This window comes from Corvus brachyrhynchos, unplaced genomic scaffold (genome assembly GCF_000691975.1).
Source record: "Corvus brachyrhynchos isolate BGI_N302 unplaced genomic scaffold, ASM69197v1 scaffold21, whole genome shotgun sequence".
Taxonomy (NCBI): Eukaryota; Metazoa; Chordata; class Aves; order Passeriformes; family Corvidae; genus Corvus; species Corvus brachyrhynchos.
Window position 1 is genome coordinate 922,432 of NW_008236924.1, and position 19,996 is coordinate 942,427.

At 55.3% G+C, this 19,996-nt stretch overlaps 1 protein-coding gene across 2 annotated transcripts; it reads left to right on the plus strand.

Moving 5' to 3' along the window:
* Positions 1 to 4,049: 4,049 nt before the first annotated feature.
* On the plus strand, positions 4,050 to 17,601 carry SLC6A7 (solute carrier family 6 member 7). Of its 2 annotated transcripts, none has more exons than XM_008628914.2 (14): positions 4,050 to 4,172; positions 9,646 to 9,826; positions 10,497 to 10,628; positions 11,204 to 11,438; positions 11,938 to 12,076; positions 12,359 to 12,493; positions 13,148 to 13,251; positions 13,798 to 13,922; positions 14,301 to 14,413; positions 14,495 to 14,626; positions 14,954 to 15,053; positions 15,414 to 15,514; positions 15,719 to 15,886; positions 16,815 to 17,601. In XM_008628914.2, exons 1-14 carry the CDS (start codon positions 4,140 to 4,142, stop codon positions 17,028 to 17,030), a joined length of 1,914 nt encoding a protein of 637 aa, XP_008627136.1. In that variant the 5' UTR covers positions 4,050 to 4,139; the 3' UTR covers positions 17,031 to 17,601. The 2 variants fall into 2 exon arrangements, with proteins under 2 accessions (XP_008627136.1, XP_017583590.1); XM_017728101.1 differs by having other exon boundaries at positions 17,447 to 17,601.
* The last annotated feature ends 2,395 nt before the right edge of the window (positions 17,602 to 19,996 follow it).

Below are 19,996 nucleotides of genomic sequence, written 5' to 3' on the forward strand. Positions count from 1 at the left end.
CCGTGACGCCCCCCCCCCAACGCGCCCCCCCAGCCACAAAACTCCTCCCTGTGCCAAGCGTTGCCTGGGGTGTCTTGAGGCGCCAGGGCAGGGCAGCTGGCTTTGGAGGGACACCTGAAGCAGGATAAAGTCCTTGTGGGTGGAGGAGATGGAGGAGTGGGAACAGGATGAGGTGGCATTGCTGAGAGAGGGACAGAGCAAAGGGTTTGTTCCTGCAATTGCAACAGAGGCTGCACCTACTGCTGCACCTACTGCTGTACCCTGGTGACCCTGCACTCACCAGCACGGTGCCAGGCTGCCCATGGCACAGGAGAACCACCTCACTGCACCCCCGTAAGGAAACGTGGGGAATCAGGAACTAAAACAGGCAGGGGGAGGCAAAGGCAATGGAGCTGGTGCCATATAGGGAAGGGAGGAGACTGGATTAGCCACCTGCCTTAAGAGCTGGGATGGACTGGGGAAACTGGGGCTGCTTCTGTGTGCAGACTCCAGCATGGTCCCCATGGTGGGGGCTCCCCCACACTCATCATCCTCCCTCAGTGGGTTTTGGCTCCCTTTAACGTCCAATTTTGTCTTTGCCACATGGGAGACCAGCTGTGGGATCCTGCCCTGGCAGGGGATGGGGTGATGGCAGCCCAGCACTGTACATCGCTATTGTCTGCACGGGGGGAGCCTGCAGACAACAGTGGGGAGGGGAACAGAGCCCTGGTGGGCACAAAATGTGCATCTCCCAAATTCACCTGCGGTGTTGGGTGGCCTGCAGGGAGACGAGGGACTGGGACAGAGGGAAGATGCTCCACCGCCCGCCCAGAGAGGCTGCGGGTGCCGTTGACAGGATGAAATTCCAACTGATACCCTAATCTGGCGCCTGCCTGTTTGCACAGCAGGGTAAAAGTCCAGGGAGCCGTGGGCTGTGCCCTTGGGTCCCTGCCACCCGTGTGTGCACAGGGAGCCAGCGCTGGCGGGAAGAGGCAATAAATGCACCCACACACCCAGGCACCCCTTCCCCCTACACACACACACGCCCCTTGACCGGGTGACGAAATGCATCTGCTGCGTTCCCCCTCCCATGTCCTCCCCTGCGCCCTGCATCTGCCGTTTGGGCAGGGATGGGTGAACCATGCAGGGCCCTCCCTGTGCCAGGAAAGGGGCACCATGTCCCCACCAGCTTTGGAACTTGTGGTTCAAACCTCCTGGACACGTGTCACCTTGACGGTTTCTCCCCTGGCAGGTGACGAACACCTGTTTTTAGCACCTGCAGCAGCTGCCTCCTAAGTGACACATCCCACATGGAACCTGGCCCTTCTGGGGATAGCCTGCCCTCATAGCCAGGGGTCCCTGGGGGCTGTCCTCTACGAGTTCCCACCGTTTCTCCCTGCTCCTCCCTCTGCACTTTCCATCAGCTCCCACTGCCCAGCTTTACCCCTCCTTGGAGAAATCTTGAAACCATCATTAAAATAAGGCCACGCACAGCAGGTGGCCGAGCACACCCGGCCTGCCAGCAGCCTGCAGCATGGCACACTTCCCAGCAGTGACTAACCAGAGCACCGCTGCCTTGTCGCCTTCCTCGTGTCTGCGGCGCAGATCTGGGCACGGTCCCATCCCGCTGCCAGCCACCTTCGCGCCTCTTCCCAGGCGGCTGCCACCCGGATGTGTGTGGGCTGACCAGGCAGGGTGGGCAAGGGTGTTTCCCCAGCCGGTGTTCTGCCCTCTCCTTGCCCTCCAGTGTCACAAAGAGCTGACAGTGCCAGTGTCTGTCGGTGCTGCACTGGGATGGAGGATGTGTATTGTGCTTTGGCCCATGAGAAGGGAAGGGTTTACTGGGTGTCCCAGGGGTGGCTCAGAGGTGTGGAGTGGGAGAAAACAAAACTTGCTATAAAATGCTTGCAAGCCCTGTGTGTGCTACCTAGTGCCAGCCCCCTGGGGATCAAGGCACGGGGATAGTTGTGCACACTCCTGTCCTCGTCTCCTGGGGTTTTTGGGGTCCCTAGATTGCACTGCTCCTTGTGGCTCTTACTGCCTCTGGTGTGTGCTGTTCCATGAAGTGCATTTCTTGCCAGCTCCAGGGTAATGCAAGACTTGGTCCAGCCCTGCAATGTTAAGCTGGGACATCCCAGGTGCCTGGGGTGGGACATTTACTCCCTGGTGGTCCCAGGCAATGAAGAGCTGATGGTGCTACCAGAGCAGCACCAGAAAAACCAGAAAAGCAGGTTCCAGATACAGGACATCCCAGAAGAAATGGTATCAACATGGACATTTCAGGGCACCATCAGCCCTGGGTGTCTCTAATGAAAAATACTGCCCTGGACACAAGAAGATGAGGCTGTGAAGTGTGTCCAGGAATGCTGAATGGCTTGTGTTGAGATCAGTCCATACTAGTGACATGGGGCTGGGACAGCTGTAATAAGGTGACACCAGCCTCTCCCCCCCCCACGTCACAGAGGTGGCCATGGGACCCCATGGGGTGGATCCCAGGGGAAGAAGTCAAAGGGCTAATTCAGATTGCACTGGCACTAAAGGCAAACAAAGCACCCCTGCCCTGCATGAAGGCTGAGGTTGGGACAGTGCTTGATGCAGCCCCTGGCCATCAGCCTGGCCAGCCCCAGGCTCAGCATTCCCAGCCAGCATCCTGGGAGAGGGAGTAGGGGTGGGCAAGTTCAAGGCAGGTAAAACCAGCCTGAGTGAATTCCCAAAGGTATTTTTATTTTTGAGGAAGCTGTGAGTGTGTGAAAAATTTTGAGGAAGATGTGAGTTTGGTGGATTATGTAGTTTTGCTCTTTCCTCCTTTCCCTGGAAAATCCAGGTAAATATTAGCCCTGAAAGACCCACTGTGCAAATGCTGAGCCACTTCATCGTGCTGGACTCCTGCAGAAATGTGTCTTTATGCTGAGGATACCTTTTCTTTCAGGGAAAATTTTCAGAAGTGCTTAGAGGGCTGTAGGAGCACAACTGCCATTAGATGTCCTGGAGATTTGCTTTTATATCAAGCAGGCTGGGTTCTCTCTGTTCCAGCCCTGTCATTATCCTCCTCATCCCCAGTGCTGCCCACTCACCTTAAACCTGAGTAAAGCATCTGGGCAGAGGTTTGGCTCAGGCTGGAGCCAGTAGGTGCTTGCAAGGACAAGGGACATATCTGGTGTCAGAGCACTGGGCACAGTCCAGGGATGAAGAAGTGATGGACAAGTGGATATTATCATGGGGAAGAGGCACCACTGTGGGTCCTGAGCTGTCCTGGTCCCACACTGGCCCTGGAGCATGTGGGATTGTCCTTTCTCCCAGCCACACGGGAGACAGTTCCACCATGAAAGTGGGAGGAAAGGCACAGACCAGCTCTGCCACCTTACTGGGAATTTGCCTGAGCACGAGGGTGAAAAGCCGGCATCTCCCTGGACGTTGGGGCTCCAGTACCCCACTGCTGACTCAAACAGGGACATCTGGACCCTGGAGATGTGACCTATGCTCCAGCATTGGGCCCATGATATGCTGGGCCCAGATGCTCACCCTGGGGACTGCCCAAGGATTGCTCTTGCCCTCAGCATGGTGGGATGTGTTGGTCCTACCCAAAGGGATTGATGGCTGTGGAGCATCCCCCTCCCTTGGAGTGAGGGCTGGGCTCAGGCAGCATGGAGGACAATCACTTCTGACCTGCTCAAGCTCCAGCTGTGTCCTGTCACAGGAAAATCATCTCAGAGCTGGACAGGAAGGTGCTGTGAGCTTCTGGCATCTGCATTCTCACTGCTGCCATCACTACGTGGGGTGCCCAGTGACAGAGTGCCCCCAAAGTCCGGTCCTTCCCTAGGGACACCTGATGCATTTGTGGCACGAGTGAGGCACCAGCCATTCCCCCTCGCTGCCCGGGTGGGGGGCTGAGGTCTCGGAGCCCCGCTTTCCCCGTCAGGAGTGCGTTTGACAGACAGACCTCCCTCCTCCCTCCCTGCTCCGCACGCAGCCATCCTCCACTCAAGGCAAACCTTTCCTTCAGCTTCTCTCCTCACGTCCCCAGCGGTCCCCGGCAGCAGGTGCGTGCCCACCCCTCCGTGCCGGCCATCGTTTCCCCGCTCCCCCTTCGCCCTCCCCAGCGCCGGAGAGAGCGAGACGAAAAGTGTCAGAGCGGGGAGCGCATAGCAACAGGGTCTGGGATGAAGCAGGTTCGGCGGCAGCATCTCCGGAAGGTGAGAGCCGGGAGCAGGGATGCCCCAGGGGTAGGAGCGGGGGACCAGGGGTACCCCCGGCAGGTGAGAGCCAAGAGCGAGGGTACCCCAGGGCTGGGAGCGGGAACAAGGATAACCCCGGGCTGGGAGCGGGGAGCGGGGGAGTCATGCCCATCGCCTCACATCCCGTCCTCGGGAGCCTTCGTGGGCAGCCGACAGGGATTAGTCGGATATTAGTGAATTGTGTTCGTGCGCGGGGGCCAGAGCGAGATCGTGGGCAGAGGGATGGGGCATTTTGTGCCCACCGCTCCTCCTGATCGGGAGGCACCGCTGCCCCCCCAACCCTCCCCTGCCAGCAGGTGCTGCCGGCGCTGGGTGACTCATGTTGTGTCTGGCTGGGTGCCGTGGGTGGCATCGGGGGCAGAGCTGGCTCCCCGCAGCCTGGCACCCCGGGGACGCTGCTCCCACCAGCCCCGGGACTGCCCGGGCTCGGGGTCCCTCCCGCGGATGAGCGCAGGGAGCCGGGCAGTGCCCTTCCCACCTGCAGCTCGGATTGCCTCCTCATCCTCCTCCGTAGGATTTAAAGGGGTGTGGGTGATGGGGGGTCAGCCGGAAGCTGAACTCTGGGCTCAGTGCAGAGCTACAAACCCTTTTTACATGCTGCTGGAAACCCTTTTTAAACCCAATTGTCAGGCTTTCCCATCCTAGGCTCCCCTCCACTGCCACTTTGCTCTTCCCGGTCTGAGTTCCCATTTCCCCCACACTGGGGACTGAGTCCTTTCTCTGAGGACATGGTGGAGCAGCGTGGCAGAGGTGGTGTCTGCCACAACTCCATCATGGGGATGTGCTGCTGAATGGGTCAGCCCTTCCTGGAGCATCCCGGGCAGTGACCCAGGGCTGGGAGCCTCTTCAGCTACCCCCTCTGCCAAACCATACCCATTGAACACAGGGCAGGTTGACTGTTCAGATGAATGAAAACCCAGGAGAGTTTCATCCCTGCCAGGAAATTCCTAGGATATTGGGAAATGACGTAAAAACCCCAGCAGTATCCTGGTGACAGCCAGCAGGCCCTGACAGCCTATTCTTCCACTCTTGTTTGGAGGCACCGTTTGGCTCTTCTCTCTCCTCCTCTTTCCTACAAATTGCTTTTCCAGATGGCTTTGTGACTGCAAGATCCATTAAAAGTGGTCTTTGCCCCTTCCAATGACTTTCTGAGTTACTTGATGCTGGTGACCCTCTTTAGAATTCATTCAGGAATTCATTTAGTCCTGTGGTGATCAGTTGGGATGGAAAGCAGATGTCTCTGGAGTTATTTTCCCCATTCCCAGTGCTGCTCAAAGCCCTCTGTCCTTCATTACCCAAAAATACCATTGCTGAGCTCCAGATGGAGGACCTTGTGCTCACAGCCACCTTGGGACCCCTGTGTCCAATGCTGGCACTAGGCTTGCCTGGAGCTGGCGGTGGCTGATGGAGAGATGTGCCCAGCCCCACTGCAGCACCCGCCCAGGATCCTGACAGCCTCCTCTTCCTTTTATTGTGATCTGCTTCCCCTTGGTGAGCTGGAGTTTTAAACCTTCTTACCAGACATATTTGAGACATATGGAAATACCTCTTCATTAGAGAAGACCTTTCTCAGGCTCTAAGGATTTCAGGTTGGTTTTTGCATAATAGTAATTCCAGAAGAGCTGAGTGGTTGTTTTCATTTATTTGATTATTTTCTTTGGGGTTTATTTGGTAGAAATGGACTAAATCCCACCAGAGCCAGTGGTGGGAGCCATGGTTCGTGCTGTCCCTTCCCATACCTGGCCAGGCTGCTGAGCAGCATCTTCCTACCTGAGCCACTGCCCTCCTCTGCCTGCCACAAACTGCCTCAAAACTTCCCCAGGGTTTTCAGATGAAAACCACAAGCATTTGTATCCGTGCATACTCCCTACACTTTGGACATTGCTGTAATGAGTTTGCTTCAGCCTCAGCCATCTCCAATCTCCCTGTGCTGGCTCCACCACCACTCATGGCATCTGCTGTGATCCTGGGCTGGGGTCACCCAGGGTCAGTGCAGCTCTTTGAGGGGCTCTTCCACACCATAGCAGTGCTTTATTTACTTCAATTTCTAAGTGAAGATACTGCATTTGAATTAATTTTTATGCTTTTTAATTTTTTTTTTCTCTCAGAGATTAACAAGCAATTCAAACTAATCTGAAGTGACTCACACTTTAGAGACTCACTGTACTCAGCTCCACAGGGGAGAAATCTGGTGCCGGGTGGCATTTCTCTTGCTCACAGGCTGTGATCCACGCACAAAACACTGACAAAATAACCCCACAATGCCAGCTTGAATGGAGACAAAATAGGATGAAAACATACCTTTGATCTGGCTGGAGGTTTTCCACTCAGATACAGCTGAGTTTTGGTTTAAGTAAATTGGTTTAGAGAAAATAATTAGCACAGAGCCATTTCCTTATAGACCTGAGCTGTTACCTTGGCAGAGGCTAAAGTGCTTTTTCTTCTCAGTGACCTTTGCTTTGCTGACTTCTTTAGGAGCATCTCCTGGTGAAAAATGGAAAGTGATGCTGTGTTCAAAGAGGCCGTGGTTGCCAAGGGAGCTGTTAGTCCCCGTCTGTTTATAACTGCGAGACGGGAGCCCGGCTTGAAGGATGGCAGCTGACGGTGGAAAGCACTAGAGCAGTACTGGAGCACTGGAGCACTTCAGCTACTGCTGAAAAAGAGAATTCCTGTTATGACAGAGACTGAAAGAGAGCGTTAATCCTAAAAAAAAACAGGTCTAGAATCAAGCTGGTGTGTGAGATTTCCAGCAGTCTGAAGTAGGGAGGTGTGCTTCTCTCTGCTATTTGGGACAAAGATGGGCTGGAAGCCTTAAGTATTGTGCTTTGTAATTCATTTCGAGTCAGGGAAATAGGCCAGCTTTTCTGTGATGTCTGTGGAAAGGCTGGGATTTGGGGGAGTTTTGAGCATTGCAGTCATGGAGCAGCCTTTGTGTGTGCTCTCCAGCAGCATCCCTGACCTGTATCTCCTCAGCTCGTCCAATGTGGACAACTCTCGTTGTCCTTGGGGTTTATCTGACACTTGAGTGGTTTCTACTTTCTGCCCTGGGGTCTCAAATCTAAACTGTAGAGCTCCAGATAAGGATATTAAAAAGGGGGGCAGTCACTATTGAGACACAGGAGACAAACCACATCCCATGGCCCTTGAAATGGGGACTGAGATGGGGATCAGGCCATTTACAGTTTGGAAAAGGTCCCGTTGGTTCCTTTCATTTCCTGTTGTTGCTTCTGTGTTGATTTCTGTGCTACATCTGATGGACAGGCACCAGCATGTAATGAGATCTTGCAGCTCTACCTGTGCCCTCCTGAAGGTGTTTAGGATTCAGACAGAGATGGAGGAATTAGGCAACAGGATTTAACAATCTCCCAGCATCCTTGCTTGCTGGTTGTCTGTGATTCAAACCTGGAAAACAAGAGCTCCCCAAGCAGTGGGATGGACTGGGAAACATTTTTTTGCAGGGGGAAGACCCGACTGTGATGGCCCCTACCTGGCAGGGATTTTTGTGAATACAGGTTTTAGCTGCTGAAATATCTGGGAGGGAGTTCAGAGCAGCCTGTCCATCCCCTGCAAGCACAGACAGCTGTGGGTCATGCCCACTCTGTGTTCTGGGCTAATTAGCAGGCACGGCCACGGCTTGGAGGTGTTGCTAAACCACAGAGCTGTGTTGAACAACTGCAGGAGGGCTGCCAGGTAGTGAGGGTTTTATAGCAAGACTATTATATTTGGGTCATATTTTGACTTTTCAGCCTGTGTTTCTGCAACTTTTTTCTTCTGGCCCTTGCCTTGTGATGGTGGCACCCAGCAGGGATGGATGGGCTTTTCACAGAGGAGCTTGTATAAGAGCTTTACCGGAGCTGTACATTTCAGGTTGTCTCTGGGAAGAGTTTTTCCTGGTTTGTCCTGTCCCTCAAGGTGTTTGTGCAGCAGGTGGGGATGGGGACGAGTTTGCCTCTGTGTTTGGTGCCTTTGGGCTGCAAGCAGCATGTCTGCAGTGCCAGCAGCTGGGGGTTTGGGGTGCACCCTGTGAAGGGTGGGAGCTGGCAGCCCTCTCCATCAGCATCATGGCTCGGTGTCTCCATGGGAACCAGCAGCAGAAGCATCCTCCAGTCCAGTCCAGCTGGAGAGGAGAAGAGGAGGTGGCTGCCACCTTCTCTGAGGCCGTGAAAGGGCAGCACTGAGCTCTGGCCTCCTGGGGACTGGGGTCTGCTGCAGGCTCTGAGCACATGTGCACACTGGTACAACTCCTTCTGGCTGATCCCTCCAAACCTTGGTCCCTCTCCCTCAATCACATCCCGTGGGTTTGTTCCCTACGATGATGAACAGGGAGATGGCTGCTTTTGTTTCTTTGGAGAGCCCAAGAAGAGAAGGTTCCCAAATGGGGTCCTCCTGCCCTGGTCCTGGTACCTTGTCAGCAGGGACACCAGAATCCTCCTGTGCCTCAATGCAAACATGATAAACTCCCATGCCAGGGCACAGCAACACATGGGACAGGATCCTCGTTCCACCCCTTTGCACTGCCTGGTTTTGCTGTGGGTGTATCTGTGATGGGATCCCATCTGGCAACTGCTGGCTCAGGCTTTCAGCTCTGGAGGGAGGGGAGTCAGTGGGGATGCCTTCCCTGCTGTCCTGAGGTCAGGAAATTGGGGAAATTCAGACTGGACACCTCACTGCAGACCTGATGTACACCCACACACAAACACAGAGCTGCCCTCCTGGTGCATCACCCCAACCCAAATGGATTGCAGGACTCACACTTCCACTTGCAGAGCTGAGACAATGGGGAGGAAGGGAACGGGTTAATGCCCTGCCTGTGCTGCATTGATCCAGAGCACATTAGGAATGCTGGAAGGAGGTCTCTCCTCTCTCAGCAGGGACAACTGGGAGTATCACTAAGTTCCCACAGTGCAGGCTTTTGGCAGCTGGAAAAGTGTGAAAAATGCATGGAGCATTTAATAGCAGCCACCCGAGTGCCTGGCATGGCAGCACACATGGGGCTGGGTGTCACGCTCCCTGGCACGCCACAGTGGCTCTCCCGCTGTCCTCACGCCCATATTCTTCAGGAGATCCAGAAAGTTTATTGTGGCCCCCTGAAAAGATGTCTTTAGAACTGGAGTTGCAAGCTGGGTCCTGGTGAACCTTCCCAGGATGAAATGGGACAATCCTGCCTTTCCCAGGGGAGCCCTGGCCGTGTGGGATCATATTTATCCCTTTTGTTTGCTCAGTGGCAGAGCACAGCATTGGCTGAGGTGGGGAACAGAGAGCTGCTGGGACAGGGTGTTCCCAAGGGACCAGAGTCAGTGCTGTGGCTTGGGGTCACAAATTCACACGCGAGTTCTTGGCACTTCTTCCTTCTCTCCCATTCTTCATTCTCTGTTTTTATTCCTTGCTCAACCCCTGTCTGCCCTCTCCCATGCCCTGGTCCCTCGCTCAGCCAGTGACACCAGATCTCCTGGTAAGCCCCAGCAGCCAGGATGGGGACCTGGGCTCCGAGTGCCCGGAAGACAGAGGGAACTGGACAGGGCGGCTGGATTTCCTCCTCTCCTGCATTGGATACTGCGTGGGCCTTGGAAACGTCTGGAGGGTTCCCTACAGGGCTTACACCAACGGAGGAGGTATTTGGGCATCCTTTGGGGCAGTCAGACTCCCACACACTGACCTGGGCTGGCAGGATGTCCCTGAAGAAACGTTCCTTCCCCTTCCTGGGGCTGGAAAGTAGCAGTTGTTGCGGGGTGAAGCCTCCTCCTGCCCCCCATGCTTGTTTAGCGCTTTAACTACCTGTACCCATGTGTGGAAGGGACTTGCCAGCCCATCTCTGTATTCCTGACCTTGGAGAGACCCCTGGCTCCATGCTGAACTGAACACCAGCTCTCCTGGTATCCAGTAGCTTCTTGGTCTGGTGTCCTCCAGGTCTCAGCAGGGTCAGCAAACACTGCCCAACTACCGAAGGAGGGAGTGAACCTTTTGCAGTGCAAGAGCCCCGGGTGATGGTGCAAAGTGTTGGTTTAACTCCTCCCAGAGCAATAATAACTGGAGAATTTCATGATGTTCATGAAAGATTCAAAGAGAAAAGGAAGTTGGGAGCAGAGGGGAAGCACAGCATCAGGTGAATCATAGCCCCTTTCTCCTGCACTAACAGCGAGCTCTTGCTCCTCACTACCTTCCTGATTTTGATGTAGATCCCTCAGAGCCACACATACTGAACGAGCTTTATTCCCTGTCACAGTTGGGCTTTAGGTGTTTGTTCTGTATTACTTTCAGGATTTTTTTTCTTGCTTCTTGCAGGAGCTTTCTTGGTTCCTTATTTCATCATGCTGGCCATCTGTGGGATCCCCATCTTCTTCATGGAGCTCTCACTTGGCCAGTTCTCCAGCCTGGGGCCACTCGCAGTCTGGAAGATAAGCCCTCTCTTTAAAGGTGCGTGAGTGAAGTCCAGAGCCTCTGAGGGACATCTGCAAGAGCTCTTTGATGAGGACATGCACCAGCAGCTGCATCCCGTGATCCTCAAAGCTCTTGTTAGAATCAAAAGAATCTGGGGGAAAGTGTGGCAGGCTGGAATTTTGAGTTAGCTGTTTTAGTGGCTGCAAGTTATGCATGAGATTTGTCAGTCTTTGAGGGCTCTGGATGGCATGACCAGCTCTAGAAATGGTATGAAGATTATTAAGCCAGCTATTGTACAAAATAGAGCATGAAAGCTAAGCAATACCTGTTAAAAACAAAGGTAAGAATAAAGCATTCAAAAAAAAAGAAAGTTCAGAGCAAGTACTTTTATTCTCAACATTAAGCTGGTATAAACTTTTTTGTATGAGGCAATATATCTTCGATACAGAGAAGTCATGTCCAGATGTTATAATGCCAATAAGAGGCTCCCCCAGCAGGTGAACCTTGGACTGGTTGAGCATTTGGCTGCTGAGGTGCAGTGTCTGACCCTGCTTTTGGATGTGCTTTGCTCTGCTCCATCTCACTCCTTCTTTACCCTCTCCTTCCTTCAGGCGTTGGCATGGGCACGATCCTCATCGTCTCCTTGGTGGCCATTTACTACAATATGATCATTGCTTACGTTCTCTTCTACCTCTTTGCATCCCTCACAAGCGACTTGCCCTGGCAGCACTGCGGCAACTGGTGGAACACCGACCTGTGCCTGGACCACCACGTCATCAAGGCGGGGAACAACACCCTCCCCGTCAACATCAGCAACACCGTCAGCCCCAGCGAGGAGTACTGGAGGTAACGAGGTCAGCCCGGCCCACGTGTGGGGACGTCGCTGGTGCCTGGTCAGGGAGAGGATGGGGACGGGATGAGGGGTGAAGGATCTGCACGTCTCACAGCACAGATGCTGCAGGTCTCACCCATGGTTGGTGGTGTGGGTGCAGTGATGGGCTCGTGCTCAGCTGTGGGTGACATCTCAGTTGAGCCACTGGGATGTGGGAGGTGTCCATGTTCTAGTGCTGTCTTGTTGGCCTGGAGATATGCTAGACTAAAATGCATCCCAGGTCTGGAATGGCTGGGAATTTGCTCTCAAGATGCCAGGTATCCCTTCTAGGCTATTTAATACATGGTGGAGAAATCACTCCAACTGCTCCTGTTTGCTTGGCAAGGAGCTGCCAGTGCCTATGATTGTTGACAACGCTATTTTGCAGCAGGGGCATTTCTAGGGTCAGAAGGCCTCTGGAAGGAGGCAGGGGCTGCCCATGGCTGCTCACTAGCAGCTCTCCTTCCTCCCTAGCCGGTATGTCCTGCACATCCAAGGAAGCTCGGGGATTGGGGATCCTGGGAGGATCCGCTGGAACTTGTGTCTGTGCCTGCTCCTTTCTTGGACTATCGTTTATCTGTGCATCCTTAAGGGAGTCAAATCCTCTGGCAAGGTAAGGGCTGGCTGGTCTCCTTTGGGGGGACCTACAGCAATGCTCACCAGTGCGTGCGACTCTGCACCTCTGGGAAAAGTGAGACCCACAAACAGCATCCGCAGGGTACAGGATATTTTGGGGATGCCTTGCACACCAGACACCAGCAAGGCTGACACACTGGCCCTGCTGCAGCCCGAGAGCCCCAGGATGATGTGTTCCACCCTGGGGACAGGGCATGGGGGCAGCACTCAAGCCCTGCTCTCATTCCCAGCTCTCCCAGTTGGCTCTGCTCTCCCACAGGTCGTGTACTTCACTGCCACCTTCCCATACCTCATCCTGGTGATGCTGCTCATTCGGGGCGTGACCCTGGAGGGGGCCTGGAAGGGGATCCAGTTTTATCTCACGCCCCAGTTCGATCATTTGCTGTCTTCCAAGGTGAGTAGGATGTTGTGCAATTTGTTCAAGACACAAAGATGAGTCCTCTCCTTCCACCTCCTGCATGCAACAGAGGCAGTTCCCTTACTCGGGTGTCTTTTCTGGCCACACCCTAACCTAAAGCTCTCTTGGTTGCTCCTAGACCAAAAATCTTTGTCCCACACCTTGTCTGGGCCACTATTCCCATATGCTCCCACTCCATGCATGCGTTTATCGCTCTGTATGGACGGACAATACCAGGGCTCCCCTGAGTACCAGGACCGTAGGCAGGATCATCCCAGCCCCTGTGATGGGCTGGGGGTGGCAACAGGTGCCCGTGGTGGATTTGACTGTTTATTGTTCTCAAGAAACCCCAGCATGGGGAGTGGGGGTCAGCAGTCGTGGTCACCAAGAGACCACCCAACTTTACAAGGCCATTTAATGCCTCACTGGGCTGGCCCTAAAACATTCTTGTTAGCCCTTCCATTACCCAGCTGATCCATTATGAGTGGTGAGTGTGTTAACAAGGAAAGACAAATATCCCATAGGCCGTGCATGCTTGGAGTGCTGGGGAAGATGTGCCCAGGGCTCTGGGAAAGCAGATTTCTAATGCCATCTTCCTCATGTGGAGGTTTCCCAAGCCCTGCTCTCCTCAGAAGTGCTTTCTTTCCCCAGGTGTGGATCGAGGCAGCCCTGCAGATTTTCTACTCCCTTGGGGTGGGCTTTGGGGGCCTCCTCACCTTTGCATCCTACAACACCTTCCATCAGAATATCTACAGGTGGGAGCCAGCTGCTGTCTTTAAAAAAAAATATGGGTTGGGGGGAGCCATGAAAACCTGAGCTGATGGGTTCAAAGCCAGCAGAAGCACGTGGTGCAGCACAGTCACCCTGCTCTGCTCCTTGCACTGAGGGGATACCTGGCAGCTTGTACAGGCTTGAGAGGAACAGAGGGATCTATGGGAGAAAATTCTCCTGAGAACCAAGGCAGAGCACCCAGCTCAGAAGTTTTGGGCTGTAGGTGCTGAAAGCTGAGGATATTTGAAGCTGGAGTTTGCCCTGTCCCCGATGTAGTTCACCAACAGAGGTGCGTGTTGGATATTTGGTCTGATCCCATCCACAGGGGACAGAAAGCTTTGGAGGAACCCCACAAAATTATCCATGAAATATATGCTCCTTTTGACCCTGGCAAGCCTTGCCAAGAGAGGCCCTGAAGGACAGTCACTGGGTCACCTTACTGTGGCACCTGGGGCTGGCAATGTCACCATGCACTTACGTGGAGTGGGAAGGAGCGAGCACGTTCAGAGCATCTTCTTCCTTCTCTGTAGGGACACCTTCATAGTGACCCTGGGCAATGCCATCACCAGCATCCTGGCAGGGTTTGCCATCTTCTCTGTTTTGGGATACATGTCTCAGGAGCTTGGGGTCCCTGTTAACCAGGTGGCAAAAGCAGGTGAGGCCAAACAAAGATGTTTTCCCCTTCCCCCTCTGCTGGGGTGTGCTGAGGAGCATCCCTTCCAGGATGGAAGGCACCTGAGGGTGTCAGCATGAGGGATGAAGGTGGATGTTCAGCTGGTGAGGGGGAGGGAAGGGGGGAGACAAGTTCCTGTGGTGTAAATATTGAGTAACAAGTGATGTCTAATGAAGGTCTGAGGAAGGAGCAGGCTGTTTCTCCACCCTCTGCTACAGAACCCTGCCTGCCCATCCTGCCAGAGTCCTGGCAAGTCTCTGCCATGGTGCTGCTCTGCCGATCTCTCCTCTCCTCTCCTCCACCCCCCCTTGCCCAGCTCTGTCACCACCTTTTCACCCTGCTGTCCTTTGCCTCCCCTAGGTCCTGGTCTGGCTTTTGTGGTGTACCCCCAGGCCATGACAATGCTCCCCCTTTCTCCATTCTGGTCATTCCTGTTCTTCTTCATGCTGTTAACCTTGGGCCTGGACAGCCAGGTAAGGACAGAGCCCACGGAGCCAGCCGTGGACTCCAGGCAGCCTGAAGGCTCAGGGGACCCTCTCCTCCTGTGCCTGCAGTTTGCATTTATGGAGACCATCGTTACGGCAGTGACAGATGAATTCCCCTACTACCTGCGGCCAAAGAAAGCTTCATTCTCAGCTGTCATCTGCATTGCCCTCTTCCTGATGGGGCTTATCCTCACAACAGAGGTATGGGTATGGGGATGGATCCATTGTAGGGAGCAACTAGGGACTCTTTTTAGGGAGAACTTAGGTCAGGGCCAAGTTTTCAGACATATATTCATATCAGACAACCAGGTGAAAGAGAGACGAGCCTGGACATCCAGAAGGTGTGAGGTCCAAGGGGACTGGCACTGTGTTATTCCCATCCCTACCCTGACCCCATAAGGAGACTGATGCCTCTTGAGGCTGCTGACTGCTGTCCTCCCCAGGGTCCCCAAAAGTCAGAGGGTGTGGGTGGAGGTTTATTGGGATGATGGTCCTGGAGATGCTGGCCTCTGTGCTTTGTCTCCGCAGGGTGGGATGTACTGGCTGGTCCTGCTGGATGACTACAGTGCTGGCTTTGGTCTCATGGTGGTGGTGATCACTACCTGCCTTGTGGTGACACGTGTCTATGGTAAGGGTGGCTGTCCCCACAGGGGCACAGGGAAGGATGGGCTGTCTGTCTGGAGAGAGGGATTTAGAGGGAGCAGTAGGGAAACCAACAGCCTCACAGTGGGGCATGAGACTCTGCTCCCACCAGCTGTTTCTTCCTGGCTATCACTTGATTCACCTCTCCAAAGATACATGTGGTGCTGAGCCTGGTCCTTCAGGCAGCACCAGCTGGGCCCCCCCTCCTGCATCTCCCAGATGGGTGGGGGGAGACTCTGCTGTAGAGGATGCAAACCACTGCTTGTGGTCAGCGCAGGGCAGCCTGGTACAGGCACAAGGCTGCAGGGCAGGGATCAGAGATTCTGAGTCCCTCTCCCTCCTGCAGGCATGAAGAGGTTCTGCCGAGATATCCACATGATGCTGGGATTCAAACCAGGGCCCTACTTCAGAGCCTGCTGGATGGTCCTATCCCCGGCAACAATGATGGTAACTGCTCAGCCTGAGCTGCTGGATGGTGCTGGAGAACCATGGTGCTGCCAGTATCCCTGGGTGGCCTCCCAGTGTGACAAGTTGCTCTGCTGGCATCTCCCGCCCTGGAGACCATCCTTCTGCTGGGAGGTGCCCATCATCTCCAGGCATTTTTTGAGCATGAGACCTCTGGGATGACCTCACTTTCTTCCCATCCCACAGGCTCTGCTGGTGTATAACATTGTCAAGTACCAGCCCTCTGAGTACGGCAACTACCGCTTCCCCACCTGGGCCGAGGTCTTGGGCATCCTCATGGGAGTCCTCTCCTGCCTGATGATTCCCATGGGCATGGTGGTGGCTGTGCTCCAAGAAGAAGGGACGCTGTGGGAGGTAGGAGGTACTGGGGCCTGCCATTTCTGGGGAGCACCCCAGAAATGTGAAGCAGTGAGCGCAACCCCCTGCCAAGCCAGTATTCCCTGGAGTGTCTGTATCCTCTCTCCTGGAGGTGTGTGTCTCCATTCCCCCTAGCTGCCCATGGGGTGTGAGAGATGGCACATCCCAAAGCATTCCCAGCAGCGTTGCTTCCCGTGATGCCAGGCGGGTACGGAGTAAAACTGCTGCCCAAGGGGAAACCCAGTGTGCATTCCCACTCCCAAACAAGCCTGCTGTGCTCTGTGGGGAAGCACCTTGTCCCCAGCATGGGGCAGCCATGGGCACCTGGGACTTTGCACCCACTTGTCAGGAACAATGACACAGCAAGGCAGGCAGCTGCCAGACTGCACAGGCAGCCCAGATGGGATCCCTGCACTGAAAGGCTTCTCCCAGGAGCAGGTTACAGAGCTGCTGGCTGCTCACAGCTTTCCCAGCCCTTCACTGCTCTCCTCAGGCTGTTAAAAGCAGAGGAGCAGAGCCTGATGCCCTCCCCGGGTAGCAATCCCTTGCTGGAGCGCTTGCTGGCTGTAACCTGGCTTGACACAGCCACGGGCACTGTGACATGGCCAGAAGCCACCTTGGCTGAGGCTAACCCCTTGTCTGGGTGGCTCTAACCCCACACCACAGAGCTGTAGCCCTGCAGTAGCCCCTCACTCCTGCAAGCCCTCACCACCAGCACCCCCCAGCCCACAGCAAGGCACTTAGAGCCACCTTCCCAAAAGGTTTCAGGACAAGCTTTTGACCCCATCCCATCCTCACTGGGGGTTCTTTCAGTCCCTGGGGGCTGGCAGGGCACTGAGAGGGGTGGGTGAGCTGCGAGGTGGGGTGCTGCCTGGGGAGTGGAGGGTTCAGAGTGCCTGTGCTCCCCCTGCCTGTCCCCTCACAGCGAGTCCAGCAAGCCAGCCGGCCGGCCATGGACTGGGGCCCATCCCTGGAGGAGAACCGCACGGGTGTGTACGTGGCGAGCCTGGCCGGCAGCCAGTCCCCCAAACCCCTGATGGTCCACATGCGGAAATACGGGGGCATCACCAGCTACGAGAACACGGCCATCGAGGTGGACCGGGAGATGGAGGAGGAGGACGATGAGGAGTCCATGATATGAGGGGACCCAGTGTCCCATAGGCTGGGTGGGAGCTCACCCTCCCGTTTTGCACAGGTTGCACTGCAGCACTTCAGGACAGCTTGGGGAGGTCTTTCAAGGAGTAGTCAGGAGCTGCTGACCCTGCCAGGTTCCTCATCATCACCCTGGGCCCTGCCAGGACAGAGCTGCTGCCTGTCCTGGTGTCCCCTGTGTTTCTGTTCAGTGTGACAAACTGTGTGATGAGTCCATGTGTTTGTGTGACAGTGTCTGGTTGAAGTGTCAGAGCTGTCCCACTCCCACCCTCAGCCCCAGCCCTGCCGTCCCCACTCAGGGATGTCCAGGCTGCAGGGATGTCCAGGCTGCAGGAGGTGGGGAGGAGGAGAAGGAGCTCCTGTGTGTTGATCTGTTCTCTGTTTGTCTGTATTTGACTCCAATAGCCCATAAACACGTGAGAGAATCTGTAACAGCCTCCATGCCCTGAGGACAGCGTGTGCCGGAGTGCTCTGATCCCGTGGAGGTATTCCAGCAAAACCAGCACAAATCGGTGTCCTCCCAAAGCAATTTGACCTAATAAAGGAGCAGTTAAAAACAAGTAGAAGAATAAAAGAAAAGGCTTTATAAACAAACCAGGCTGTACATCCCCCAAGGACCTTGGCGTGGGTCAGGGCAGCTCTTCCCTGTGGTGCCTGGCAGAGTTGGGGTGACTTGAAGGAAGAGAAGAGATGTAACCTGTCCCTCATGTGTGCAGGAGGTCAGGGACAGGTTTCAGCTGGACCCAGTGTCCAAGGAGGACATGTGTCTAGTGCCAAGGGAGATCCAAGGTGTGGCCCCAGCCCTGAGTGCAGCTTTTCCCAGTGAAAGGAGAAGGGCTGGGTTTCAGTGTCTGTGTGATTTTGGGGTAGAGCAGCCCACACCCCACCTCCTGCCGACAGTGAGGGTCTTGGTGACCTCCTGGGTGGGGCTGTTTGGACGTGACACTGCCAGTCCCCATCATCCCAGTGTCATATGTGCCTTCTGCCACGTGCCATCAGCTCACCAGTAAAAGTGCTGTGTGACACAGCCTCTGCCTGGGTTAACTGGGGAGTCCTCAGCATGGAAGAAAGGCACATCTAGAGGGGCTTCCAGGGCTTCCCATGCACATCCAGCAGGCCACAGCTCCTCCTGGTCTTTTTTCTGCAAATCTTTCTCCTGGTAAACGACAAAACCCTAGGACAAACCGAAAAATTAGGGTCTATGTCTAGATTATGGATGTGCTCCTGGTGCACTGGGTCCAGCACTGTGGCCTGAGCTCCCAGGGTGAATTCTGGCAGGAGGCTGCAGTCTTCCTCTTTTCCTACAGGAGATTTAATTATTGCCTTTGCCCCTCCTAGAGCATAGGATCAGCATAGGATCACCGTGTCCTCCTGCCTGCTCACCTCCTCTTGTCCAGGGATGCTGAGCTCATTCCTGAATGGCTCTGGCCTTCCTTTCTCCTGCAGGACCACGGACAGCTTTCCCCATCCTCCTCACCATACCCACCAAGGCTGCGGCCCGTGGGGGCAATGGGGGTCCCCCAGCCCCAGCTACTCCAGGCATGTGGGGCTCCGGCAGCACAACTATGAGGTGCCTTCGACTGCTGGCCCCGGGTTAATCATTAGAGTCCGGCCATAAAAGCGTGGCTGATGAAAAGTTCAGACCATGGTGGCTGGGGAGCGGGGAGGGCCTGCCATAAACATTTATGGGCCCAATGAATCCCTCACTCTAACCTTGACACTATTTACTGAGCAGGAGGCCTCAGGAGGTCACGGTGTTGCCCAGCCATCGCTGTGGGTGCTGGCCAGGGAGCCTGGGCTGGGCTGGCCCCTGGAGGGGCACACAGGGCTCTGTGTGGGGTGGTGCACTCCAGTGTTTCATGATGTCACTGCCGGCCACAAAGTACCAGAGAACCGGGAGAACCTGATGCCTTCCCACAGCATGGAGTTGAAGCTGCTCTGGGCTGACCAAGATGGTCCAGTCTCTGCATGTTTCTCAGCTTTTCCTACCTGCATGGGGTCATGCCATATTCCCCAAATCCCCACTGCAATCCTGGGATCCTCAGGGCTCTCCCTTGGCAGCTGCCATCAATCAGCACTGTACTGCAGAGCGATGGGAGGGATGGAGCCGAGGCTGTGCCAGGGGATGTGGTTGGGAGGCAAAGCTGGCAGTGAGGGAGGACACCAGGGGCAAAAGGCACTGGGGCAGTGGCACATCCGGAAGACACGTGTCCTGTGCCATGCGTGGCTGCCCGGGGCTGGGGGGGATGCAGCAGTGGGAATATTCCAGTGCTGACACCTGCCGGGGCTGGGGCAGATGGCAGGAAGAGGGGGCAAAGGGGCACCCCAGGGCCTGGGGTGGGGCAGGAACAGGGAATGTGGCAGCCCGGCTCCAGTCCCCCTGAGGTACCAGCCCACCTGCATGGGCAAAGCCCAGCAGGTGCCCCTGGGAGCCCCCCCAAAATCTCCCTGGACTTGGCTGGGGGTCCTGTGCCCCTCACCCTGCAGCACTAGCTTCCTCCAAACTCCCCCAAACTGCCCAGTGGTCACCACCACCCCCCATCTAGCCTGAACACCTACTGGGGGCTCCCAGACACCTGCAGCCCCCAGAGCCCTGTCCCTGGGAAAAGGGCTGGATTGCAATGATCTGGGTCTGGGCATGACACTGAGCTCCCTGAAACCCCAGAGATGCTGGACACCAGGGGTGGGCCATGTCCAGAGTACCAGCATCCTGCAGGCAGCAGGATACCTGCAGCCCCTGCCCAAGGCCTGGTCCCAGCCTTAATGCTTTCGAGGACAGGAGTGTGGTGACGGAGGGACAAGGGGGTGGCAGACGGTCTGAGTCACTGCAGTGACGGAGAATCATCCGTTTCCATGCTCAGAAGTTGGTAGCTATTTATTGCACTTGAACACCAAGAATAAAACTGACACTCGCCCTCCCTCCCTCCCCCACCCTGCTCCCCGTCCCCCTCCACC

Coding starts and splice junctions, on each gene's coding strand:
- SLC6A7 (XM_008628914.2), top strand. CDS start 4,140: ATGAAGCAGGTTCGGCGGCAGCATCTCCGGAAG. Junction 12,494..13,147: donor ATCATTTGCTGTCTTCCAAG/GTGAGTAGGATG, acceptor TTCTTTCCCCAG/GTGTGGATCGAGGCAGCCCT. Junction 15,887..16,814: donor AAGAAGGGACGCTGTGGGAG/GTAGGAGGTACT, acceptor GTCCCCTCACAG/CGAGTCCAGCAAGCCAGCCG.